Source organism: Pyrgilauda ruficollis, unplaced genomic scaffold, assembly GCF_017590135.1.
Source record: "Pyrgilauda ruficollis isolate IOZ18807 unplaced genomic scaffold, ASM1759013v1 scaffold268, whole genome shotgun sequence".
Lineage (NCBI taxonomy): Eukaryota > Metazoa > Chordata > Aves > Passeriformes > Passeridae > Pyrgilauda > Pyrgilauda ruficollis.
The window spans coordinates 79,095-106,297 of NW_024524022.1; the positions used below are offsets into that span (position 1 = coordinate 79,095).

General features: G+C 52.0%; 1 protein-coding gene across 2 annotated transcripts; it reads right to left on the reverse strand.

The window, feature by feature from the left end:
* Positions 1–961: 961 nt before the first annotated feature.
* On the reverse strand, positions 962–25,598 carry DIXDC1 (DIX domain containing 1). 2 transcript variants are annotated; one of them, XM_041471410.1, is made up of 20 exons: positions 25,429–25,598; positions 17,912–18,041; positions 17,083–17,208; positions 15,990–16,230; positions 14,452–14,559; positions 9,824–9,936; positions 9,343–9,491; positions 8,325–8,414; positions 8,174–8,227; positions 7,704–7,754; positions 6,351–6,455; positions 5,870–5,923; positions 5,266–5,358; positions 5,117–5,188; positions 4,536–4,622; positions 4,251–4,412; positions 4,092–4,158; positions 3,400–3,508; positions 3,103–3,211; positions 962–2,277 (listed from the first exon to the last, which is right to left on the reverse strand). In XM_041471410.1, exons 1-20 carry the CDS (start codon positions 25,486–25,488, stop codon positions 2,197–2,199), a joined length of 2,061 nt encoding a protein of 686 aa, XP_041327344.1. In that variant the 5' UTR covers positions 25,489–25,598; the 3' UTR covers positions 962–2,196. The 2 variants fall into 2 exon arrangements, with proteins under 2 accessions (XP_041327344.1, XP_041327345.1); XM_041471411.1 differs by lacking the exons at positions 14,452–14,559; positions 15,990–16,230; positions 17,083–17,208; positions 17,912–18,041; positions 25,429–25,598 and adding an exon at positions 11,938–12,853.
* Between the last annotated feature and the right edge of the window lie 1,605 nt (positions 25,599–27,203).

Genomic DNA, 27,203 nt, shown 5'->3' on the forward strand with positions numbered 1-27,203 from the left:
GTTGTGGGTCTGCACAGCTCCCCTGAGGAGGGGACAGCCGCGGCCGGGCTCTGCTCCTGGGAACGGCCTCAGGCTGGGCCAGAGGAGGGGCTGTGGATGGGGCAGGACGCGTAAATGCACCCGGGGTGTCAGGGGACAGGCCGGGCTCCCTCAGTGCCACAGGCCATGAGGTAAACGTGCCGAGTTCCACCTCAAGCTAAGCAAGAAGTTGTTTGCACGGAGGGTGGGTTTGTTCGGAGATGTGCTCTCACTGCCGTAGCCCAGGCTCGTCTGTTTCACTGCTTACAATTGGTTTCTTTCTGCTCAATTTCCTCAGAGTTACTTTCCTGTTCTTATACTTAGTAACTTGATCTTGTAGCAAAATCTCTGGAGCCAGAGTTAAAACTCGTTTAAAGGTGACACTTTTTGCTTTTATGAGGGAGAAACCTCCCGAAGCAAACTGCTCCTCTGGATAGCAGAGAAGGACGTGAGGCTGGCCAACTACAGACCTTGAAAAGCTTCAAAATTTGCTCCATGAAACTCCAGCCCTGGTGTGTGGCTGTTGCTGAAATAAAACCGATGAGTAAAACCCAAAGAATGAAACACTTGTGAGACGTTTGCAATTCAAATACAATTGATCTCAGTATCACAAGCCCATGCCCTCTTCACTAGAGACCATGCAACAGAGAAACTGTGTCCAGGGGAGAAAGAAAATCATTGTTTCTTTTCCAAAGGGATGTATTTCCCCCATTAATTAACGTGCTCATTGATGAATTTTCCTCCCGCTGACTGTAAGCAGAAAGTCACACAAATTGTCCAGAACAGGAGGCAGCTTGTGTTGTGCCAATGTGGCACAAAACCACGTAGGAGCCTTGATATAAAACCCAGTATCAACCAGTTGGATTTCCACAGTAAGATAAAATTACAAGGCCAGTGTTGTGTCAACAGAAGACGATACAAAACATCTCAGCATCCACCAGGAAAGGAGTAAAACACAGTATAATGCGTGCAGAAATATACAGAGAGCACTTGCACTAGTATAAAAATATCCACAGTCCTCAGACAAATGTGAATCGGTACAAAATAATTTCAAGAACAGGTTTACAAAAGGACATGTTAATATAAAACAGTAAAACCAGGTTGCCCCCTCTCCAGCCTCATGCACAGCACACACAGACAGTCCATGGAAAGCCCACAGGAGCTGGGAAGGAGCAGAGCCCATTCAACCTCCCAAGCCCACGGGCGATGTAGAGAAACAAAACCACAAAACCAAAGGGAAAAATCCACCCCTGGGGGATTGTAGGGCTTGTTCTTCCCCCAGCAGTTCTTTCCTGATCCTTCAGGACTCAGCGTAGCAAGGAACTGGTGTGGGTAAGTGCTTGGTGGCCCTGGAGTGGGGGACAGCAGCAGAGGATGCCTGTGCACAGGAGGTGACAGCAGAGAGGGCAGGAACACAGGGACAGAGGCTCAGCAAGGACAGGGGTGTAAAGACCTCGGGGAGCAGCTGATTCCAGCTCCCCACCCATGAAACCCTGCAGCAAACAAGCACCAGGATCCCACAGTCCCCACAGCTGCAGAGCAAACCCTCGGAAATGGGAACGGCTTTGGAAAGTGGGGAAAGCAGGGCTGGGAGATGGGAGCCTGAGTTTGGGAGAAAGGGAGCTTGGCCAGGTGGGTGAGCTTTGCTTCAGACCATGCATCAACCCTCCAGAGGATTCTTCCACCCCAGCTCAGGTCCTGTCAGCATGCAATGTCCACAGAGTCACTCTGCTCCTGCAGGAAGCAGCTGGTCCAGCTTCAGCTCCCACAATCCAGCAAACTTCTCCATGAAGGCAAAGCTTCACATTTTCACCATCAGTGCAGTTTTCTGTGGCACCAGCACAGGAGATGCCCAGCTGAGCCTGCAGCACACAGTGCAGGGATGGAGGAGAAGGGGGCAAAGCATCCTTAAGGCCTCCAGGGTTTTGCTGGCAGGGCCAAGCTGGGATTTTCTGTCCCACAGATCCGTCCCTGCGGCCTCAGGACAGCAGCTGCCCTCGGGCACGGGCAGTCAGGTGCCAGCTGTCCATGCACACAGCCTGCACCACCCGTGGCTGGCACAGAGGCTCTTTTTTGGCAGCTTGAATTGGCCTCCTCCCAGCACTTGGGCTCCTTGGTCACTCTCTGAGCTCTGCAGACAGTCACAGGTTTCCATAGAAACAGGGCTTGAAAGCTCCATTAATTCTCCCCGTGGTCTTCTTCCACCCAGGCCACGATTTTCCCCTCCCAGCCAGGAATGATGTCGTCGTCATGGAACACCTACCAAAAAATATTTAAAAAAGAAAAGGATTTCAGTCATGTCTGGGGTCTGGACACAGGGTTCTGCAGTGTGAGTGGCATCAGGAGCATGAAGTCAAATGCTAGCTCAGATTTCCCAAAATAATCCAGGGAACACATGGCAATGATGGCTGAGGTATGAGTCACATTTTCACAATTTAGGTAAATAACAGACCAGGCCTCATTAACCAATAAATATCAGGATTATTATCAGCCTGTTTTTTTTTGACATTAAAGGTAAACTAAAGACAGGAATCACGCCTTTTCTGAGCCAGACCACGACATCCAGCTGCTGCTGCTGCCTGTCCCCAGAGAGGGTGACCTTTTGCCCTTGTCCTAATCAATTTGTGAAGCAAGAACTGTCCCAATAACCTGAGATGAATCCAACCCACACCCACACCAGCCTGAGCACGAGCAGGGCTGCACTGCAGCACACAAAGGGAATGATGCCACACACACAGAGTTCTCTCTGAAAAACCTTCAGAGGAAAGGAAGAGATTGTGTTTTGAATAGGCTTTCCCATTGCAATAGGGTTTATAAAACCTGCAGCCTGGATTTTTGCTGTGTCCCCTGGGCTGGCTTTGCCTAAGGGGCTCTGCAGCTCCCAGGCAGTCACAACCACATCCTTGGAGTTGCTTTTGCTGAGGACGAAAATATTTTAGCACAACAGAAGCTTGACCCACAGCTGGGAAAGCAGGCACCTTTGTTTGGGGGAACATCCACTATTTCATTAGTTTAAAAGTGGGGTGACCATGGTCTCCAGAGCTGTGTGGTGACACTGATCCCAAAGGCCAGTCCCACTTTTACCTCCTCCTTCACTGTGCCAAACTCTGGGTCCAGGGCTTTGAAGTGGTACCGATGGGCTCCTTCCCGATCGATGGCAGCCTTGAAATCCTTCAGAGTCACTTCCCCTAACCTGCAAGGGAAATAAATGCCAAACCAAAATACAAAACCAGAGCTCAGGGACTACTGCAGGTAATCTTCCCCAGCCAACAGCATGAAATCCAGTTAAGGCACAGCAAAGCTGTGCTGGCTGGGAGCATTCCCAGGAAATCAGAGTGCTGGTTTTGGGGGCACAGGAGGCTCAGGAAGGGCCAGGCTCACCTCTTTGGTATGCTGACCATGAAGGGGGTGAGGGAGCGGTCGGTGAAGTACAACACTTTGGTGCAGGCACTGGTGCTCATCACGGGTGTGCTCTGTGAGTGAGGCAGCTCTGCAAGGCAGCAACTCGCTGATTATCATCCCTTATCATCATTATCCCTCCCCATCTTCCCCTTCCTGCTGGCCAGGATGGATGGTGGTGCGTGGATTTTAATTTGCCCGTTTGTGTTTCTCTCCCCAGCTCCTGCCTTATTTCCTTCTTCCCCCAAGAGCTGAAACAGAGGAACTGAACTCCATAAATTTAAAGCTCATTTTATGCAGAAAATCCTCTGCACACATGGAAATGTGGTGTTTAAAAGGGCTGCACCGTTCTGTGGATATGAAAGGCAGTAAACACTGAGCAGGGAACACTCCTCTGTCCCCACTAGATGGTGCACAGCAGCAGGAAAGCTGGGATGACATCCCTTTTCCCAGTGATTGCCATAGTTATTGTGCTGCAGCACTGCCCAAGGGGCCCAGACCAGCGCTGTGATGGTTGTTTACAGAAAACCAGCCATAAACGTGAGTCCCTTCCCTTTGCTGGGCGCTCTGACCCAGGGAGGATCCTGGAGAGGGCAGATTCCCAAGGGGATTCTACACCCAGGAACTGAGCAGTGGATTTGGCAGTGGAAGGGCAGGATCTGCCAGGCACTTACTGGATTTGGGAGGCCAGGAGTCTCTGCACTCGTTGGTTGCTCTGCTTGCTGGTGATTTCCCCCGGACCTGGGGCGCAAAGCCAAAACAACAAGGACAGAGTGTCACCTCCCAGGCAGAGCCCTCTGGGGCAGGAGCTGAGCGTCCTGGGGAGCCTTTACCCTCCTCTCCTGCCTCTTGTGCGTCTCCAGGCGGTGCAGGCGCTCCATGAGGCTGGAGATGCCCTGCTCCAGGCTGTCGATGGTGTGGTGCTGCGGGTCGTGGCCGCTGAAGCTGTTCCTGAGGCTGCGGAGGGCGTCCCGCACCAGCTGCAGGTCACTGGTCTGCCCAAAAGAGCACAGCTGAGACCAGCCCGTGCTGCCTCCCCAGCAAGGGGAAACCTCTCTGAATGGAATAAAAGAGTTCCAGGATATCTGGCTGGGAAAGCAGCCCTCAGGGGCACTTACCCCTCGGTGGGCTGTGGGAGCAGCTCCTTTTCCTGCTGGCTGGAGAAAGCCATTGCTCTGGGTACTGTGACTGCTGAAAGCCATCACCTGGGCAGGGGAAGATGTGTGAGTGTCAGGACCTCCCCAAAAATCCTCATTTGTGGACTTCAAAATGAGAGGGAATGAGAGCTTTCCACATCAGAGATAAAACTCCCATCTTCTCCCAGATAAACACTCCCAGAAGTGTGCAGGGAGTTCCTGCCCACAGCACAGACCTGATTCCTCACGTAAAGGTGGAAAGACTCAATAGCAGGGTCAGCAGGAAAAGGAGGAAGTAAATTGAGCTGTGGTCTAACCACTGCAGGTGAAGCTGGAAGCTGAGAAAGCCTCTGGCTTCCCTCACTGTTTCATCCCTGAGGATTCTGAGCCAAGAGGCTGAGGCTGAGTGCTCTGTGCTGGGGGCTTTGCCTGCCTTGGTCAGGGCTCTGGCAGTGAGAAGGCAGAGCCAGAGCTCTCTGGGATGAAGGGGAGGCTTTCTGGAGACAGGTGCCTGCAGGGTGCTGGGAAAACACCACCCCAGGTGTGGAGCAAGGCTCCCGTACCTCCTCAGCTTCTCTCTTCATGCAGTGAGCCAGCAGGGCCTCCTTGTGCTCCAGCTCCCGCTCCAAATCCACCTGTGGAGGGGCAGCAGAGGTGTCACCACCAGCTGGGGCAGCCAGAGCAGCTCCCAGTGCAGCCCAGCTCTCCCTACCTGCTGGTAGCTGGCCTCGGAAAGCTGCCTGAGCATCTCATCCAGCTTGGTCTGCTGCTGCTGCAAGTGCCGATCCTTCTGGCACAGCTCCTTCTGCAACACAGGGATCCAGGCAATCAGCAGGGCAGGAGGGAGCTCAGTCATCTTCCCATGGCAGGGAAAATCGTGTCATCTGCCAGGATCAGGTGACTCGCACAGGGTGTGCTTTGCCAGATGTTAGAGCTGAGTGTCAGAGCTTTTTTTTGACATGATCAATGGGGTTTTTATTTCCCAAACTCCCCTTGGCCAAAGATCTGCTGCTGAGGTCACACAGCTGTCCCAGAGCACACAGATTCCCCAGGGATCAGAGGACAAACAGGTCACCCACCCTCATCTGCACAAGTGTTGGACACTCAGCAACCACCAAACCACGGCAATAAAAGATCTGCAAGAAGCTGTGGGGGGAATGCAAAGAACTTCTGATCCCTCCAGCTCACTACAAGCCCTGGCTCCCTCAGCTCCTTCCTGGGGCTGTCCAAGTGCCAAGGAAAGAGCAATCCCACTCCCAGAACTGAAGAACCACCCAAACCCCCATGGAAGAGGTTCCATTACTAGGTTCCATTACTTTGTACTCTGCCAGGAGCCGGTTTCTCTCTTCAACCTTCCTCTGGAGGTCAACCTGCAGGAACAACACCCAGCTGTGAGGCAGATATTCCCAGAGAGTGAAAACCTCTGCCCTTTGGTTGAGGTGAGTAGAAACCTACAGAGGTCAAGGGAGCAGCTCTTTAGGGTGGCACCTTTGGACAGAGCAGGGCAGGTGCCACCTGCTGAGCCAGAGAGCGAGGAGGGACAAATGCAGCAGCACTGAAAACGTCAGGGAAAGTCCCTCCCTACCCCAGCTGAAGATCCTGGAGGACAGGAAGCGGGAGTGAAGGTCAGGAATGTCCAGCCTCACAGCTGGCCAGCAGGCTGTGAGCAGCCTGTGCTGTGCAGAGACCTCTGGCTGCTTGTTCACTATCCCACGACTCCAAAATCTCTGCTGCAGCCACCCCTGGGGCCACCAATCCCCCGCCAAAATAACCTCAGCAGCCACAGCAGCCACTCACGTTCTGGTTGTGCAGCTCCTCCTTGTCCATGTTGGCTCTCAGCAGCTCCTGCTTGAGCTGCAGGACTGAAGCATCCTGCTGGAGCAGCCTCTGCTGCAGAGCGTCCTGGGGAGAGGTGGTGTCTGCAGGAGGGCAGGGAGGGCAGGGCCCCTTCCCTGGGGCTCAGTGGCCACAACTCACTGTGACCACTCAGGGCTGAGGTGCTGCCAGGGGCCCCAGGGAGCTCTCAGCCCTCCTGCCTCTCCCTTACCCAAAACTCATTGTCACCCTGATTTTTTAAGGTTTTCTAAGCCTTCTGATGTTTACATTCTTGTAATGAACTTTCTCTCACCCTTTCTGTAAATAACTTATTGTTTTGCATTCTTTTATGGAGGAGGAGAAATGTGATGGACTGTTGGTTTGTCCAGTGTCATTGGAGAGGTGGCACTGTCACCCTCCAATCCACTGTCACTTTTGGAAATCTATAAATGTTGGAGTCAGAAAATAAACTTCCCTTTTTTACCTTGAGAGCAGCAGCGTGTTCGCATCATGTTTTTCATGTCCTACATGTGACATCTGATTTCCCTGCCAACATTTTTGGCCACCAGCACAGAGGGATTTCTCTGCTTCAGCCTAAATTCTCTGCTCCAGAAGTGATGAACAGTGGCTCTGATGGACAGGAACAGCTCTGGAGGGCGTTCAGCCCTGCAGCTCCTGCTCCAGCCACTCATCCCGAGGGCACAGAGAGGCCAAGATCAGCTCAGGACACGAGGAGCCTTAAGCCCTGAGTGTGACCCAGTTGTGCAGTGAAATCCTCTCTGGAGAGACCAAAGTCAGCACTAATTCTGCACCTTTCACTCACCCAGAGCTGCACCTGGGACAGCTACTGCAGTTTGCTCCCTTCTGACAGGCAGCTCTAAAAATACCTCTGTCAGGAGGAGATCAGCAGTGTTCACCACTCCAGAGGCACAAACTGAGCTGTTTCAGGGCAGGACAGGGACACCCCAGGCTCTTTTCCCTGTGCTGGCAGGAATGAGTTCACTGGGCCAATGCTGCTGGGTGTGTACTCCAAGAGAGAGGAGGGAATAAAAGAGCCAGCCAGCCAATTTATGCCTCTTTTTGTTTAGGAGAAACAGGGGGAAATAAAGAAAAAGGGGAATACTTGACTACAATCTTACAGACAGAGCAGAAAACTGGAAACCCAGCTCCTTGCACCTGCCTAAAATTCAGAAATAAACCACAGGATCCCCCACCTCCAAGCCCCCAGTACTCCTCCTTCCACAATCTGAGCTTCCTCAGAGGTGTGTGGTTGCTGCTGGCCTTACTCACCTAAAGCATTACTATTTATTTTTAATGAAATGCCCCTTTCCTCACCTTTATTCCCTGGAGGTTCCGAGCTTCTTGTTTGTATTTCAGCAGCTCCTTCTGCAAATGCAACACAATTTAGTTAAACTGCACCTTGTCACCCCTTCAGAACCAAGCAGAGCCGGTGTTTTCTCTGCAGGAGGAAGCACATCCCACCTCTTCCCACAGATCCAGGAGCCTGAGACATTTTAATGAGTTGCAAATATGAAAAAGAGCTGAGCCCTTAAGCTCTGTTATTAAAGTTCTGAGGAAAATAACCATTTCCCAGTCCCCCAAATCTGTCCTACTGTCTAACATCAAACACTTCTGCCAGTATCAGAACTGGTCCCAAGCCTCCAGAGTTGGAGCCCTCACAGAATATTCCCCATTTTATCCATCATTATGCCCACCCTGCCTCATCCCCACTCCCTTTTCCCCTAAAAAACCAAGTAGAACAATCTGCAAAACCTCTGTTGCCCCTCACTCTGTCACTCTCTAACCTTCAGATCTTGATTTTCTTCCACACTCTGGTCCAGACGGCTTCGGATGATGATCTGAATGCAAAACATCAGCGTTGTTATTGTGCAGCAGGGGCAGGGCAGGGCAAAAGGCACCTGCAGCAGGGAAATTTGGGTCCAGGGCTGTTCTCACCAGCTGCTCCTCAGGGCAGGCTCCACGCTCAGAAAGTTCAAAGGACCCTTCCTGCTCATCCTCAGGTAAAGACCCATTGAGCAACAAAGCCTGGGGAGAGAAAGAGGAAAACAAAAAAAAAAAATCTCCTTTTCAGAGATTTCAAAGGGAAATAGGTGAGCTGCAGCTCTGGCCTGCAGTCACTCCTATCAACAGGCCCTAACCAGCTTCATTTCCTATTTCTGCTGATTTATTCCCCTCAAAAATCAGGTTTTTTCTTCAGGAATGAACAAGAAGATTTATCCCCTGACAAAGCTGTCCCGGGGGTCTGTCAGCCCATGCTCTGCCCCGCAGAAAGAACCAAAGAAGAACTCGGATTTCCAGGGAGTGAAGTCTCAGCTTAGCACCTTATAGGGTGTGTGTGCATCAGATCCCCAATATTTCAACCAAACTGTCACAATCTGGAGCCTCTCAATTATTGAGTAAGAGGAGGAAAATCGATGAACCAAATGCAATTTCCTGCCCGGCCACATCAGCTCCCTCTCCCCACTCCCAGGGGACGAGGGGGCAGCAGTGCCAGTCCCTCATGTCCCTTCTCCCACTGGGCACAAAATGCAGGGATTTTACCAGTGAACCAAGGAATTTTTTTGTTTTTTGGTGACTCTTTTGTGTCCTGCCCATTGTCCCCGAGGAAAGTGCCCGCCCAGCTGCCTGTGCTCCTCACACAATCTCTGCTTTGTTTACTGCCACATAAATATTTACAATTCAAAGCCACTGTGGTTCCCAGCACAAACAGAAAGGGATGTCCTGAGAGAGTTCAGTGCCTTCACCATATGGATCAAGGGGCTCTGTTCCCCAGGCACAGCCAAACACACACCAGGCTGAGGGGCAGGGAGGGGAAGGGAGGGAAAGGCCCCAGAAATGAAGAATTGTGGGGAGGATGTCCCAAATGTGAAGGTTCAGCCAAGCTCATGGGATGACTGACACAGGGCTGGGTGACCTTGGAAGGGAGCAGTCTCTGAGGAGAGAAATCTCTCACCTGCAAACCCGAAATCATCTTTTTTGCCTCCTCCATTTCCTTCTCCAGGTGGTCCTGCTGTTCCAGGAGCTGCTCCTCCCATGAGTTCTCCAGGTAGGACCCAGAGCTCCCTGCCTGCCACTCGGGCTGGAAGTGAGCCTCGGCCTCTTCTGCAAGAGAGAGGAGCAGGATGTGCTGCTGGCAGCCCAGGAGGGACCTGCTGCACTCCCACAGCTCACCTGACCCCCAGCACTCCTGCCTCCTTCCTGAGGCAATCCAAGCTGTCCTACACACACTTTATCCCAGATAACTGCACCTCAGGGCTCAGGGAGATCTCCAAGCACAGCACTGGGGACAGTGTGTGACAGAGGGGGACAAGCACCTGTGGGCTTTGCAGAGTGTCCCTCAGTGCCCCAAGGACACCCTGGAGGAAGCAGGAAATCATTCCAGTCCTTGGGGAGCTTTCCAGCTCTTATCACACAGAGCAGCCCCAAGGTTTTACCTGGTTTGGGCTCTGTTTCTTCAGTCTGGAGGGTCACAAGCCTCTCCTTCTCCTCCGAGGGGGCTACAGTGAATTCACTCTTTGCACTGTGAACAGGGCTGGGTGAAGTCAGGCTGCAGAGCAAGGCAGGAACAACTCTTTTAGATGATGAAGATGATGTTGATCAGCACTAATTTTGAACAAGCATTTCCCCATATTCACTTTTATCTAAGAATTATCTGCATCCCAGAGAAACCTTCAACAACCCAGCCTGGACATGTAATTTTTTGAATTTAGACTCTCCCACAGGGATAGGACCACACTCAGGAGTAATTTACTGCCAGCCTTATGCTGGACAAAAAGCCACCTTGCTCCAGAGCTTTCAGATGAATAATTTCAACTTTAAATCCCAATATATTTGAGAGTCAGATTCCACTCACTCGTGTTCTTCGATTAAAACTTCTTGGGAGTGCCCACATATTTTCACAGGAGCCATCTCAGCTGACTGGGAGGTTCAAGCAATCTTTTTCTCAGAAATTCTTCCTAAGTGCATCTCCCAGACAACATCAAAAGGTGGCTGAAGCTCACTGACCCATTCAATGTACCCCGAAAGTCGCAGGAATTAATCCTTGCAAGTGTGAGCAGGAGTTAATTTTTCATTCTCCCCCAACACAGAAACAAAGGGCAGGGAACAAAAAGAAAAAACAGTGTGGAAATAATATAATAGGTTTAGAAAAAGAAGAGCCTTCAGCAGCTCCCTCCCTGCATCTTCCCAGCACTGCTGCTCGTCTCCCACAGCTCCCACAGAATGGGAAAAGCCCTGCAATAGAGATGGAAATGACTTGCTGATCCTGCCTGCCCCACTCCCACGGCCAGGACCAGCCTCTCCTCATTCAAATTACAGACCTGAGTCCAGTTTTTTGTGGTTCAGACTTCCCCTGAGTGAAAGTGAAAGAATAATCAATGTCCAACAGAAATGTCCCACAGGGACAGCACTGTCCTTTCAGGTGTGTCCGTGATGCTTAAAGGGCTCCCAGCCACCTGGCTTTGCTCCAGGATTTACCTCCAGGAATTCCAAATCCATCACAGCAATCCCTCATTAGACATATTTTTAATATCAAATTTGTAACCAGCCCCTGCTCCTGTTCATTGCTGAATGGGGGCATGGCATAAAATTATGGTTTTTGGGGTTTTTTAAAATGCTGTTTATGACTTGATTTGGCAGTTCTGCTGGGATTGCATTATGTAACAAGGGCCAGAAGAAAGGATGAAACTCACACAACACAGATGCCAGCAGGAAGCCCAGCTGGTCTGACATGGCCAGCAGCTCCAGGAGGGATTTCACTTCTTTCTAGGAACAGCTCTCAGAATTCCCTCCCTCCCGTTCTCAGCTGATGCTCTGAACCTGCCCTCACCCCGAGGCACTGCTGGTTCTCATCCATGCAAAAGCTGTCCCAGAAAAACACCAGCAGGCACAGATGGGAGAGAAGGTGGTGAAACAGGGGATGCAAAAAGGATGAGCAGGATGAAAAACAAGGATTGGAGCCTGGAAATAACATTCCACATCCATCTCCCAGCACTGGATCCACAGCCCAAAGCCAAGAAAAGGCACCACAGGTGGGGATAGGTCCCCCCAGCAGAGACAGCTTTACATTTCCTGAGGCATTCCCACGTCCCCAGACCCTTTCCAGGCAGTTTTCCTATTTCAAAAGGGCTCAGCCAGCATCCATTACCACCTCCCAAACACTGCAAACAGTGGCAGGGCCAGAGGCAGCTGAAGCAGCAGCACAGGTCAGGTTGCTTTCTGCATCACCCAATTAATGCTGCAAACACTTGCCCGGGTTCTGTATCAGCCTGAGCCATCAGAGTATGAAACAGCCGCTGATGCAATGCCTTTAAAAGTGCAGAACAATTCCCTATGAAAGCATGCAGGAACGAGGGCTGGGAAATGAAAGCTTTCCAAGAGAGATTTATGATGCAAACTGCTCCACTTTCACCGCTTGGTTCCTTAACCCACATCCTGCCTCCCCCGAGCCCCAGATCCTCCAGCACAGGGCAAAGAACCCCTGAATGCCCCGAGTTTTAATGAACAGCCATCCCTGCTGCTCGCGAGGACAATGGACACAATCGCTCACCATTTGACCTGCTTCCCTCCCATGATCCCACTTGAACCTGTGGCCTCACAGAATCCGCAGGATCCCGGCTCCGCTCATGCCTCCTTCCCTTCTTCACACGCCCAGGGCTCGGCTCCGGCCAAACTCTGCGAGCCGGGGTGCCGAGGAGATTCCCAGCAGAAACAACACACACACACACACACACAAAATAACCAACTCAGGGGCTCTGCCGGCTCAGAGGCAAACCCGCAGCCCCCTCGAACGGGCTGGATTCCGGAGCCGGGGGGAATTCTGCAGCCTGCCTTTGGCTCCCGCTGCTTTTCCTGGCAGGTTATTCGTCTCCTGCTGCTGCATTTTGGTCAGCTGCACAGCCGGTTGTTTTCATCGCAAGGCTCCGGGCTTGCCGGGGGTGTTTCTCATCCCATGCCGCCCTCCTTGTGCTGCCGAGCATCCGAGGAGCCGCCGGGGGAAGGATGGAGCGGCTGCCGGCGCGGGGTCCCTGCGCTGCCGGGGAGACGCGGGCTCTGCCCAGGCTGCTCTCCCCGGCTTTACGGGGATGCCGGCTCTGCCCAGGCTGCTCTCCGAGATTCCAGAGGGATGTGGGCTCTTCCCAAGCTGCTCTCCCAGCTTCCAGAGGGATGTAGGCTCTGCTCAGACTGCTCTTCCCGGCTTTGGGGGGAGGTAGGCTCTGCTCAGACTGCTCTTCCCGGCTTTAGGGGGAGGTAGGCTCTGCTCAGGCTGCTCTCCCAGCTTTAGGAGGATGCGGGCTCTGCCCAGGCTGCTGTCCCAGATTCCAGAGGGATGTGGGCTCTTCCCAAGCTGCTCTCCCCAGTCTTAGGGGGATGCAGGCTCTGCCCAGGCTGCTCTCCCAGCTTCCAGGGCGATGCGGGCTCTTCCCAGGCTCTGGCAGCCCCAGGCACGGCTCCCTCTCCCTCCTGCTGTCACTCGGGCTGTGCAGGCACAGCCTTTCTCCGAGATGCCTGGCTCAGGGTGGGGGAGGGAACGCTGCTGGAAGGGGAGGGGAAAGGGAGAGGGATGGGTGAGGGGCTCGGCAGCCTGGGAATCATCTGATTTTTGGCGAATTTTTCCATGAATCATTTCGGCAGCCTGCGCTCGCTGGGAATTGGGAGAGCTCGGAGCGGGGATGGCCGGGGATGCTGCCCTGGGACAGCTCAGCTGGCTGGAGGGGGTCTCTGCACTCAATAACGTCTCTCACCAATAAAAAAAGCATCTCGTTTCTCCCAGCCAGTTCTCTGAACTGAGCTAAGCACATTCCTCCCCGCGAGGAAAGGGAAAGCATCTTGTTTTCATCGTGCAGAATTGTGCCAGCAGAGACACCCCCAGCAGCTGGAGGGGAAGAATTCTCCCAGGTTTTGATGACTTTTGGGAAGATTCTCGCTGTGTTCTGCCCTATCAGCAATAATATCACCATTGCATTGTGGGCAGAGAATCCATGATGTTATGGGGAAAAAATAAAATAGAAACGCAGGATGCGCAGAGAGATATTTGTTTACCACCAAAACACCAAAATATGAGGAAACAGCAGCCACCTGATGGGGTAGAAGAATACATCAAATATTCCATCTCCCTTAACCGGAGGGATGAGAGCAGGCAGCAGGATGTGGCACTCCTGAGCTCCTGGTTCAAGAGCCAAGGTCCTGTGGCATTATCCATGAAAAGCTGCTGCCAAGAGCAGGATTTTTACATCCCCCCTGGCAGGCCGGCCTCAAAAGCACACTGCTGACATCATGTGGAGGCACTGCTCCAGCACTGCCTCCCTGCGAGCCCCACGCTCCTCCAAAAGTCTATTTATAAACACGCTCCCAATGACACGCAGCAGAATTGGGGGATAAACACAAACTCTTGTGTTTTTCTCCTCTGTTGAGCAAAGCAACCTTAATTTTCAGGTACACAGAGAATTATTGGTGCTGTGGAGCGTAAAAATTGGCCTGAGAAACGCTGGGGAAACGTCCTGCCTGCTGAGAGGCTGTCAGTGGCAATCTGTCCTTGGCAAATGAGCTCCTCACTCCCACACAAACGGGAGAGAGGCACTGGGGGAACAGCCCAGGCAGGGGAAGGACACGGGAAATCAAAGTTGGGGCTTTTGGTGGCAGGGGGAGGCTCTGAAGCAAAGAGCTGCGGCTCCCCACGTGCAGCCCTGGCCTCGGATCTGCTCCAGATGAGATTAACTGGAGCACAGCTCCATTTCCAGAGGGAGCTCCAGTTGTTCAGTAACACAGCTCTTGCTCTTCCGAGTAGTTTCTGCTTCTCTGGGGGAAAAGGGAGCGGCTTCCCTTTACTACAGAGCTCTCCATGCTGGATCAGCTCCCTCACTGGAGAAATTTTTATTCAAAAGCCCTTTTTTTTGGCCGCATTTTTTCACAGAAAACTGCTTCACGTTGATTCCTGAGGTTTCACCCTCCAGACCAGCCAGGGATGCCCTTTTCCATCACAACTGAGAGGATTTTGGTGAGGACAACAGGCACTTTAGGCAACGTCAGGCAGAGGAGACATCTTGGCAATAAAATTGCTCACCTGGCAGGGTGGGACTCCAGTGGCACGTGCTGCTGCCCCTCATACTGCTGCACCAGCGCCCGCACGCTCCAGCAGGGATTCTCAATCTCCTCGTCCATGCTGCTGTTCCTGGGGGTGACAATCACAAAATGAGGGGAGCCTCACCTGAGTGCTGCTGGAATTCTTCTCTCTCCAAAAAGGAGGGGAGGAGAGCTGAGGAAAAGGAGGTAAGGAAGAGGAGACAGCTGGAAAAATGTCAATTTTCATACCAGGGATCCCCGTCTTCTTGGTGTTATGGGAAAACAGGCAAACAGGCCTTGCTGTTTTAAACTTATCGCTAATTCTGTGACTACAAAACTCCAAAAGCTCTGGGAATGCAAGGAAACATCACAAGGACTGGCTGTCCTGAAGAACTCCAAGGCCTTTGCAAGGGAAACATGTAACATTTCATTTTCCAGTCAAAGTTACCACTTCAGCCTCCTTTCCAGATTGTTTCATGGGTGCTCCCTCGAGCCAGTATCAAATGGGCAAATGACCTTCAGCTGTGTAAATGAAACCCTGCACAGCCCCAGCACCTGGCTCCCAGCTAAATGTCATTGCTATTATTGTTATTGTCACCCACACAGCACCTTTGGCAAGGAGCAAATGGGATTTTCAGCATTATTCCCCATTTGTGTGGATTTTCAGCATCCCCAGGACTCAGCAGCCATCTGGAGCAGTGGGATGAGCAATGGAGGAGCCAGAAAGGACTTGTACAACATCCTCAGCTCTGGAAATAAAGCTCCAGATCTCTGGGGTGAAAGCCTGACTTGTGTTTCCCCTGGCATGAGAACATCTCCAAGGAGACAGCACCAAGGGCAGCGTGGGGAGGAGGAGGCAGCACAGTTCCCCCTGCCTGGGCTGTGACTCCCTGTTCTGTTCCAGAGAGATAAAGAGAGACCCAGCTGCTGTTCTGCTGTAAAACCTGAGAACAGCCTGGGCTGGCAGCAGAGCAGGTCAGTGCCCCCCTGTGAGGTGTAGAGAGCAACGAGATCACCTCTAGAATTACCCTTCAGGAAGATGTAGAGAGCAATGAGGTCACCTCTAGAACAGCAATGGGGTCACCTCTAGAATTACTCTTCAGGAAGTTTAGAGAGCAATGAGGTCACCTCTAGAATTACCCTTCAGGAAGTTTAGAGAGCAATAGGGTCACCTCTAGAACCTCCCTCCAGGAAGCTGTAGAGCAATGAGGTCACTTCTAGAGCAGCAATGAGGTCACCTCTATACCTCCCTTCAGGAATTGTAGAGAGCAATAAAGTCACCTCTAGAACCTCCCTCCAAGAAGTTGTAGAGAGCAATAAGGAGACGTCTAGAACCTCCCTTCAGGAAGTTTAGAAAGCAATAGGGTCACCTCTAGAACCTCCCTTCAGGAAGCTGTAGAGAGCAACAAGGTCACCTCTAGAGCAGCTATGAGGTCACCTCTAGAACATCCCTTCAGGAATTGTAGAGAGCAATGAGGAGACCTCTAGAACCTCCCTTCAGGAACTGTAGAGAGCAATGAGGTCCCCCCTGAGCCTCACCTGTGTCTGTGCCTGAACAGGTCCCGGCCGGACTGCTGGACATCCTGCCGGACATCGGCCAGGGCGGCCGCTGCCCCCTGGGCCACGGCGGCGGCCGAGCGCGGCCGGAGGCTGCCCGGGGGGGCTGCCCAGCTCCTGCCCCCCGAGCCAGGGCTGCCAGCCCTGCCAGAGCCTGGTTTGAAGTGAGCAGCCAAGGCCAGGATCAGCCTCATGGTGGATTTCAAGTTCCCCTCGACGATATCTGCCAAATGCAAACGTTGGGGTGGTTAACGTGGGGTGCCAGCAGAGCTGGGGCTGCCCCAGGAGACGAAGATAATGAAAGCCAGCAGGGCTGTTCCAGCTCAGGGCACTGCAAAGAGCCTGCCACCTCCACAGCACAGCCCTGAGCCTCCCTTTATGGCCATTTCCAGCAGTTAATTACTGGACATGTAATTACTGAGTGCTCACTCAGAAGCAGAGCAGTTACTGAGGACTGTCACTGACTTTATTGGCAGAGAATTCCCTTTTTTAAAACACTAAAGGTAGAACAGCAATTCATTTCTCCTGTGCCATCAACCGTTTACAGTGCCCTGCAAATGTGAATTAATCACATTCAGTGAGATCACACGAGTGTTTTCCAGCACACTGATGTCATGGCAAAGATCAGCCACTCTCCCAGACCAAGATTTCCCAAAACAATTTAGTCAGAGCTGCTCAAAGTCCTGACTAAACCACGCCACAGACATGTGATTGTGCGTTGTGTCTCCTCTCTGTTTCCAGCCCATGGCTTCCAGTGAACCACAAATATTTTTTCCATGTCTCCTTTCACTCTAGCAGGTTTATGTGTCCTTTTGGTGAAAGATTCCAAGCCTGTATTTTTCATTACACCACCACCTGGGCTTCTGAGTGCTCAGCAGCAGGAAAAATATCACTTTTTTTTTTTCTCTGCATTCCCCATCTTTCAACCCAAAACCTTCACTAAACCAGAGGGGCGGCAAAAACCCCCAACTCCCCCACAAACTGACACATGAATTTATTCATAAATATCTGCTTGATAGAAAACAAAGCCAGAAACAGGATTTCAGCAGCTGAAATCCCCCCCAGGGGTGGGTACCTTTAGCTGATGTCTGGTGCATGCGGATCTTTCTTGATGCCACGAACTGTAAGACTTTCTCCACATTTTCCCTCATCTCCTGCTGGCTGCTGGGGTTGAGCTCGATGCCACTCAGCTTCTCACCAGCTGAAGGGAGCAAAAAAGCTTTATCAGAGGGGGCTGAACCTCTGGGCACTGCCAGGGGCATCGCTGGCACTGCTCTGGTCTCATGGCTGGGTGCTGCATGGGGCTTCTGGTCCTGCTTAACAGGAGCCAGCACCAGGAGAAACTGGGGCTGGGGCTGTGTTGGGGTGATGGAAAGGTTTTGGGGCTGGATTTGGGCAGGATTTGTGGCCCTCTGAGGAAGCCACGCTGGAGCTGCCTCTTCCCAAAGGACTGAGCTCCTTGGAAAGGGCTCAGCTGTGACAAACTGAAGCATGTGGGACAGAGCCACTCGGGAGGGGTTTGGAGAGCTGTCCCCCACTGGGGCAGGGGCTGAGTGTGAGGAGGAAGGAGCAGCGAGGGCAATAACTCACTGCACCCCCATTCCCTGTCCCCCTGCCCAGTGACATCAGCCAACAGGTCACTCTTCCCAAAAAACACCCCCTAACTCCATGGCAGCCCTGTGGGAGCCCCCACTTCCCCTGCCAGGTTTCCCCATCTGCTCTAACTGCCTCTGAACCATAAGGGCTGTAATAGAATTGCATTTGTGATCTGATTTATGATTGTTTTCCCCACCAGCTCTGCCACCCCCAGCAACATCTGCCCGACAGATGCCAGAGCCAGGGCAGCCCCTCCAGGCCAGAGCCAGAGCTGAGGGGGAAAAACAGGGCCAGATGGCAGCACTGACCCACAATCTCGATGAGCAGGGCCAGGGTGACCCCATCCCGCAGGTCCTGCCTCAGGTCCTGCACGGGCCTCAGCGCTGGCTTCTTCTTCAGCTGGGAATTCACCCAGGCCACGTAGGCCTGCAGCTGGTGCTGGAACACAAAGCACAAGGATTGCGGTGCAGGGCTCTCGCTTTTCTCTCTGATCTTTGCTTTTCTCTCTGATCCTCGCAAATCTCAGTGCCCTGCCCTGGGGAACAGCTGAGGGCTCACCCAGAGTCTGATGCCATCCCTGCCTGAGGCAGCCCCCAGAGTTTGAGCAGGGCTCACCCAGAGCCTGATGCCATCCCTGTGTGCCCAGCTCAGCCCCCGAGCTGGGCACAGCTGACCGCAGAGCTTTGCGTTCCATCCGCATTGGATCCACACCAGCGCTGACATCCCCTCCTTTGGGGCACAGTTTGCTCCCTCTGTGTCCCATCCCCAGCGTGCAGGAGCAGGGAGCCCTGAGTTAAACAACTCCAGGACAAGCAGGGGAGGTTTCCTGGAAGAGACAAGAGCTTCCCTCTGTGACACTGCAGCGTGGCTCATTCAGAACACTTGTACAGCCCCACCAGGTCCTGGGAGCTGTCTCAGCACTTCCAGTGGCCCAGTTTCTATTCCTGCACGCAGGGAAGCTGCCTTGGGCCCTGGGAGCTGGGAACAGGGCCTGGCCAGCAGCTCAGGAGGGATGCTGTGTTGGGGAGAGACCAGGGAGGCTCAAACTTGGAGCAGGGAAACTCAAATTCACACTTGAGAAACTCAAACTCAAGTTCTGGTCAGTCTGAGATACTAGGGAAGCTCAAACTCAGAGCTGGGAAACTCAAATTCAGACCAGGGAAACTCAAACTCAGGCTCCTGGTCTGAGAGACAGGGAAACTCAAATTCAGACCAGGGAAACTCAAACTCAGGCTCCTGGGCAGTGTGAGAGACCAGAGAAACTCAAATTCAGAGCAGGGAAACTCAAATTCAGGTTCTGGTCAGTCTGAGAGACTGACCAGAACCTGGTCAGGGAAACTCAAACTCAGACCAGGAAAACTCAAATTCAGACCAAGGAAACTCAAATTCAGACCAGGGAAACTCAAATTCAGACCAGGAAAACTCAAACTCAGACCAAGGAAACTCAAATTCAGACCAGGAAACCTCAAATTCAGGTTCCTGGTCACCCTGAGGACCCAGCTGGCACAAATGAGCCGAAGGCAAAGAGCAGATCGCAGTGACCTTTCCCTTTGCAGCCCCTCTCTGTGACCCTCCAGGGCTGCTGCCAGGGCTGCAATCCCCTCGGGCAGGGCTGCAGTGGGACACGGAGGGTAAACAAACTGATCCATTGATGGGATTACCTCCCTTTTCACTAAGCTTCCCATTATTGTGCCCATGCAGCAGGTTTTAAGCCCCCATTCCATATGATCTCAGCAGTGCCGGGCAGACTTGATGCTTTTCCAGCCCATCAAAGTCACAATCTGGTGACAGCCTGGCTCTTTAATTGTCCTGACACAGGAAATCCAGCCTGAAGCGGGTCTGCTGGCTCTGAAAGGTGCCTGGACCTGTGGGAGGCAGCTCTGCTCGCTCAGCACAGCCTGGGGAGCTGCAAGGGGCTGTCCTGGTGGCCCTGGGGGAAAAGGGAGCAGAAATGTCACATCTGATCCCTCTGTGCTGGAGCAGAGCTGGCCTGGCTGGGGAGGGGCTCTGCAGCTCCTTCTGCTGAAGTGGCAGCAGTGCCCAGCCCCAGAAGTCTTTATTTTGTATTTTTCTAATCATTTTAGGAACTGGCACCGATTCCCCAAGGACACAGCCCCTCCCAGCCTGCAGAAAATCTGCAGTTTTTGGAGGAGTCTCTGTGGCTCTTCCACTTCTGTCTCATTTAGAAGAAAAACCCTTTCACCAAGCAGTTTGTTTTCTGTTCCTCCTCTCAGAACATTCTTCGTGCATTCACAAAAAAAAAAGAATTTTTGGCAAGATTTTAGTCTCTATCTCTTAAATGCAGTGGGAGGTTGTCACTGTTATTATTAGTAAAAATTTTAAAAAAAGCCATTCCTAAATCCCAGAGCAGTTACATTTTAAACAATGAGTATTAAAAGGAGGATTCTGAGGCAATGGAACTGGGATGTCACCAGGACAAAGTGGTTTCATTCCCATGGCTGCTGTAATTCTGCAGACTTACACTTCATTACCAGACTCACTTGGTTGCTTTTGGGTTTTTTCCATTAAACATCAGATTTTCCTGCAGACGTTCAGACAGTTGGACTGAAGAGCATTTCCTAACTTTGTACCCAAAATCCTGGCAGACTGAGTGACTTCAGCAAGAGCCTTGGATTGCTGCAGGACTCAAAAATCCAGGGAGGGAGCTGTCACTGCTGGCAGCTGAGGGGAGCATGGGACTGAACCTCCCAAGGAAATGTATCAGAAATAAAAGTTAAGTGACCTAAAAATGGCCAAGTGCTGTGAAATGCAGGAAGGGACAAAGCCCCTGACTGCTCAGCAGAAACCCCAAGGGCAGTTTGTGAAGCTGGAGACTCCAAAATGCTTCACTTCTCCATCAGCTGGGGAATAACAAAGGCCATTGTGGGCTGCACCTTCAACACAGACACCTCAGTGCTCACATTTCCACCTCTAAATCCACAGATTCAGGCCTCCAAAAAAAGTGAAAAATTTTTTGTTTCACCTCCTCAGGATTCTGTTTGTTTCAAGCCCCAAGGCAGCTACTTCAACAGAGCCCTAAATATTATCCCAGCAGCTTGGTTCTGCTTGGGTGGGCATCATTCCTGCCACCTCCCCTGGGAAATACCCCAGGAATCAACTTCCAGCACAGGGAGGACAAAGATTTGCTGGGATGTGTCCTGCCCTGGGAGCAGCAGCTCATCCCACCCCACCAAAACACTCCTGAGCCTGCAGAAATGCCCCAAACCCGGGGGTTCCATCCCCGTTTGGGGCTGCAGGATCACAGCAGCCACTCTCACGCAGCTCTCAGCTGCTTTGAACCAACAAAACTCCAAAATAAAAGGTCTGGGAACAAACATGGCACTCCTCAAGGGTTCCTGCTTCCCCTGCACTTTGGTTTGAGCCCAACCTTGGAATTTTCAGGGTTCAGGCTGCTCAGCTCCTCACCAACACTTCTTCCAAACCCAGAATTTTTCAAAGGAAAACCAGCCTGGTGTGGGGTTTACTTTACAGAACACACATTATTTAGGATTATGGTGGAGCTAAGCTTAATCCTGTTTACATTAACACAGCTTTGTGTTCCAAAAAAAGCCCCTTTTACCTGTTCCTTGCATGGGGAGGAGCAGCAGCTGTAGCTGAAGGGAGCTGGAGCCCAGCTTGCTCCAGGCAGGGCTTTGTGGGGTGTTTTTGTCTCACTCTGGAACACTTTGCAGGGCAGGAAAAGGTTCTTAAAGCAAGGTGTTGGAGGCTACAGAACATCCCAACAGAGCAAATTACAGGTTGGGATATATGAGATAAATTTTTACCTCTCTGGGATTAAAATATTGGTGTTGAACAAATGGACAAAATCATTTTTCCAGCAAGGTGGGCTTGCCCTGCTCATTCTCATCTTCCAGTAGATCCTGTGACCCTGTTTCCTTCTAAAACAGATCCCTTCTCCACATTCATTTGATGAGCTTGAATCCATCCTTAGCACTGGATTTAGAGACTCATCCTGCCAGGATGAGGTTTTTGAGGCTCTTTACACCCGTTGGATGAGGTTTTTGAGGCCCTTTACATCCATTTCCCTTTGTGAACTGTTTGATGAGCTGGAATCCTTCATTACTGTTTGATTGAAGGAATCACCCTGCTAGAATGATATTTTTGAGGCCCTTTACATCCATTTCTGGATGTAAACATCATTACTGTTTGACGGAGGGGATCACCCTGCTAGGATGAGGGTTTTGAGGCTCTTTACACCCATTGGATGAGGTTTTTAATGTTCTTTACAGTGATTTCCCTTTGTGAACTGTTTGATGAGCCGTTCCTGGTAAAATGAAAATTTTATGGGTTTTTTTAATGGGTTTTTTGTTGTTATTGTTTTTTGTTTTGGTGTTTTTTTTTGTTTGTTTGTTTGTTTGTTTGTTGTTCCTGGTAAAATGAAAATTATGGTTTTTTTAATGGGTTTTTTGTTGTTGTTATTGTTTTTTGTTTTGGTGTTTTTTTTTGTTTGTTTGTTTGTTTGTTTGTTTGTTTTTTTGGTGTTTTTTTTTTTTGGCGTTTGAAAAGCAAAAATCTGTGAGTGCTCCTGTGCAAATGCTCTGTAAAGACACCCTGCCAAGGGCCAGCCTGGCTCAGCCATCAAGGCAGGGATTGAGTCCTCACTGCTCCCCCTAATCCCACAGAGCAGCAAATATTTGCTGAGGAGTCCCACTGCTGGCCAGGCACCAGGGTTTGGGGGGAAACTGATGACAGAGCAAGGACAGGTCTGCTAGAGCACATCTGGGGGTAACCCAGGCGTGGGGAGCCCCAGCTGTGTTTTCTGTCCGTGCTGGAGGCCTGGGGGGGTTTCAGGGCAGCCCAGGCAGGTCAGACACCCTGCAAAGGGCTCCTGAGACCCAGCCGAGGTTAAACCCTCCCCGTGGCTCTAACAGGGTGGGAAGGTGTGAAATGCTGCCAGCCTCGCCCCAAAACAGAGCTGGGGTGATGAGGCAGCACCTCTGGAGCTTGCTGTGTCCAGGCGGGGATTCGCCGGGGCTGAGCAGGATGAGGGAGCCAGAAGTCAAAACAGCTCGCCATGGTGAATCCTATTAACCCTATAAATAGCCCTGGCGGCAGGAGAGGGTGAGTGCCAGCTCCTTGTGCTCAGATCACCCAGCCGAGAGCTTTTTGTCGCAGATCAGGACCTTGCCCCGAGGGGAGCAGAGCCGCAGGGCCAGAAAATAACCCCAAATAGGGTTAAATCACCAAAATCCCCCGCAGGGCAGTGCCCGGGGTGAGGAGCCACACCTGGCAGGCAGGATGGCACCTCCACCCCTCCAGGGTGAAGGAGAGGGTGTGGGAAATGCAGGGATCACCCTCTCAGCTGAGAGCCAGGGGAAATACTCCATGGAACACGGGGTGAGGGACAGAAGAGCCCTGCAGCGCTTCTGCTTCCCCAGCCCAGAAATGGGGGAGGTTTCCCCCCGTGGGCAGCTGACCCTGCATTTCACTTTGTCCTCCTTGCCAAAAACCCTCTGCTTGGGCCCTCCAAGGCTCCCTGTCCTCTCTGGAACGGATTGTTTGTTCAACATCATCTCGAAAATAGTTCTTTTAAATGACTCGCTGCGCACAAGCAGCCACATAATTAAGTTTGCCACAGGAAATGATCCTCCGGCTGGAAAAAGAGAAGGTGTGTTATTGTTAAAATGCAGCTCGGAGCTGCCAGGCCCACTTGTGACACGTTTCTCTGTGCCCCATCTGTTTTCAAGAGCTGACAGAAGTGTCAGCACATAAATAAACTGCATTTCCCCGAGGAAAGGGAACAGGCTGGGGCCACATGGACAGAGTCAGAGCAGATGAGACCCCTCTCTGTGATTCCCTTTCATTATAAACTCCTGCTTTTAGCAGGCACGCATCCCCAGGGCCCCATCCAGCTGTGGGATTGAATTATTTATCTGCCTGGGAGCTGGAGAAGTCCCCACAAGCAGCAGGGAAACACCTTCAAGGCAGGGCAGGCCATTAACGAGGGGCTTTAATGCCCACGGGGGGGACTTTGCTGCATCTCAGCATCAAACAAAACCATCCTGGCTTCAGATGTCTGCAGGTGACAGCGTCCACGAGGGCTCTGACTCTGAAAGGGAAGGGGGAAAAGGGAAATAAAGGGGCCCGAAGTGACAATTCAGCAATTTCGGGGGCCTTGAGCAGGATGTGATTCCTCAGCAGCGCAGGGAGAGCTGCGCAGAAGGACAATGCTGCTGCTGCTCCAGCACTAATTAGGGGATAATTGGGCTGCTGAGGTGCCCTCAGTCGGATGGATGGAGAGGGAAAAGCAGGCAAGGGGACAAAGGAACCTCCCCGGAGGCTCTCGGCCGTGCTGGGTTCGCTCAGCACCCGGCATCGGGACACAGTTCCACAAATAACAATCAACACAAACAACGCGTTTATTTACACGTTCATTTCTGTGTAAATAAACACCGAAACAGGCAAACAGAGACGGGCACAGCTGGTGATCGCCCCAGCACGAAAATGAGAGCTCCTCTCTCATTTCCAGTCTGTGATGCTCGCCCTTGGCAAATCACAGCTCCTCCCTCTAAACCCAGTTTAGTTTTACTTTTGTTGGAGGCTGTGAGGAGGCAGAGACCCCCAGAATGTGTTTTTCTGGTGGGACAGGGAAGTTTCTTCCTGTGGGTAAAACCAGCCAGGGCCAGGCACCGAACATCGCTGGGGTTCGCTCCCACCACTGATTACGTTCTTAATGAATAAGTTACTAATTGCGCCTGAGGAGGATGTGCTGCCCCCGAGCACAGGAAGTTCGAGCTCCATCTAAACCCAGACTTTGGCTGGCTAGAAACGAGCCTGACGCTGTGAGGAGGAGGAAGAGGAGGAGGAGGAGGGGATGGAGCGGCTCCAGCCCAGCCCGGGGAGCGCTGGGGCCGGGCCGGGCCGGGCTCAGGTTTCACTCCCAGTTGTTTTTCCCGGGAGGGGATCGGAGCCGGGAAGTCCAGCAGGGACGTCCAGGGTTCATTTTCTGTGGATATTCATTTTCTGTGGTATTCATTTTCTGTGGATATATTCATTTTCTGTGAATATATTCATTTTCTGGGCTCGTGGAGGCACAGCACCCAGGCACTGCACGGCTCAGGAGTCACCCACCAGTAAACAGAAAGAATAAAACCCCCCAAAAGCGAGATATAAAATAGCGGCAGCTCTGTGGTTCCAGCAAATCCCCCCCGGTTTTTCTTCCTTTTCAGCTCACAGAGAGCAGATCGTGCTCCAGCATGGGCTGCCCGGGCATTGCTGTGTGTAAACACCAAACAAAACTCATTTTTTGTGCCCCCCAGAGAGGGAAGTCCCACACAGCCGCGGGATTCCCATCTGCCGTTTCTTGGTGCATGTCCTTATTTTACAATTCATTACTCTCCTAGCAGAATAGGCGAATGAAAAACACTTTGAAAATTACATTTTCCCGACCAAGTTCCATTTCAGTCCCCTGGGGGATTCAATTTACAGAAAAAGATGGGGAGGCAAACCCCAAACCAGCTTTTTGCCAGCCTCTTTCAAGCAATGCGAGTCCATGAAGCAGACTCACAGCCCCCAGCACACAGACACCGCACATCCCCCGGGAGAGGAGCGGGTTTTACACAACAAACGCTGCCCCGCAGCCCTCCAGCAGTTTGTATTATTTCCCGGGACAGCAGCAGAGCAGCGGGAAGAGCACAAACCCCCCGAGCTCCGCAAACCCCGCCGGTAAAACCGGCCACGAACTCCTCACCCAACTCCTGCCGCAGCGCAGCCCCCGCCAGGAGCCTCGCTGTTCCCCCCGCGTTTTCCGCCCCACAAAACCATCCTGCCTTCCTCCGGGGGAAGCTCGGGGACGTGGCTTTACCTCGGTGAAGCCCTCCTGAAGGATATCCAGCAGATTCCCCCTGGCCAGGCAGGCGAGCATCGTCCCGGGGGGCTCAGGGGCTGCGGGGCGCCTCGGGGCTGCTCTCCCTCCTCTTCCTCGCGAGCACAAAGGCCGGCAGCTCACGGGGAAGGGCGCTCATGGTCCCATCTGTGCAGCCCGGGCAGAGTTGAGCCGGAGCGGCTCGCTTTGGGCATGCTCGGCGGGAGGAGGGAGCGAGCGGGCAGGGATGTCACTGGGTTGTCACGGCAACGCCGCGGCTTTACGAGATGCAGGCGCGGGGAAAAAAACATCTGAAACCCATTTCCAGCCAAAAGGGAAAAGAAATGCTCAAAAACCCTCCCCGAACCCGCTGTGTAAATGGGATTTTTCAAACACGCCGTACGCAGCGAGCTCTGGTTGGTGTGGGGGGAGAGAGGAGGAGGAGGAGGAGGAAGAGGAGGAAGGGAGGGAGGTGATACCATGCACGGGCAGCAAAGCACTGAGAGAAGATCGTTCTGCAGCCACAGGAAGCTGCAAGGCAGGCCACGAGAGCTGGGAGGTTTGCAGGTTTGAACTTTGCATTTTTCAAGGAAAAAAAAACCAAACATTAAAAACCCCCCAAAACCCGAGAGAAAAAGTTCAAACAATTAAACACAACCCCCACACCAATAAGCGCACCCATCACAGAAATAAGTATCGGGTGTCCCCAGGCTGCCTCTCGAAGTTGGTGTCACCTTACAGGAAGTGCCCGGGGGGACAGAAAAAAAGGAAAATCAGAGTGGAACGGGTGAAAAGCGCTCCAGGCAGGGGCTCTGCCTGGCGGGCACAGGGCGGCACCGGCCCCGCTGCCCTCCCGAAATGTCTTGCCAGGCATTTCTAAGTGTGAGACGCAATTAAAAACAAACATTTTTTTCCCTCCTGCCTAAGTGTTGAAGCATCCCGAGGAATAATCAATGGCATAATGTCACAATTTTAGCCTGGCACAGCTAAAACACAGAAAGAGAAGCAACAGATCGCTTCCCTCTGTGACCAGCCCAAAAGGAGGCAGTTCCCTCTCCTCCCGTTTTAAATTATTCACGTTTGCTCTCCCTGCTTTTCATAATTCCGTGGGAGTGGAGATTTTTATGTTTTCATCGGTTCTAATACTACATCTGTTAAGCAAAACAACAGATTACAGCGAGGCTTTGCACAAAGCCTCGTAAGCTGGAGCTGCTGGGGGGTTGGAGCCTTGATCCCGTTTACTTTTGAGCTTCAAAATGCCATTAAATAAATATTTAACCCCATTTTTTAATGCAATTGAGTAGCTTATGCTTGTGCAATTCCAATAAAATTTAGTGGGAAAACGAAGTGGTTCCCCCATGAGACAAAAAGCGACCTAATTTTGAAGGAAAAACCAACAAAACACACTCTGAGCTTCCACTGTGGACTTTAAAATGCTCTTCCTGACTAATAATTTACTACATATATTTATATTTATTGCATTATATATATTTACCACCTGCTTTTTACATGGCAAACACACATTCACAGGGGATTTGTAATATGACAAGGAAGGATGCTGAGATTTTTGGGCTGACCCAGAAGAGCTGGGACTGAAGTCTGGGATGCAGGGGCTCCCTTTCATCCCCTCTCCCTCCTGCAGAGCCCCCTCCTGCCCCAACACCAGCCCAGCAAAGGCAAAATGTTCCAAATGTTCTCCTTTTCCCTGCCAGGCTCAGGTACAGCCCTGCTCAGAGGTTTTCTCATCAAAGATTTCCTTCTGCAGGAGGTTTTTT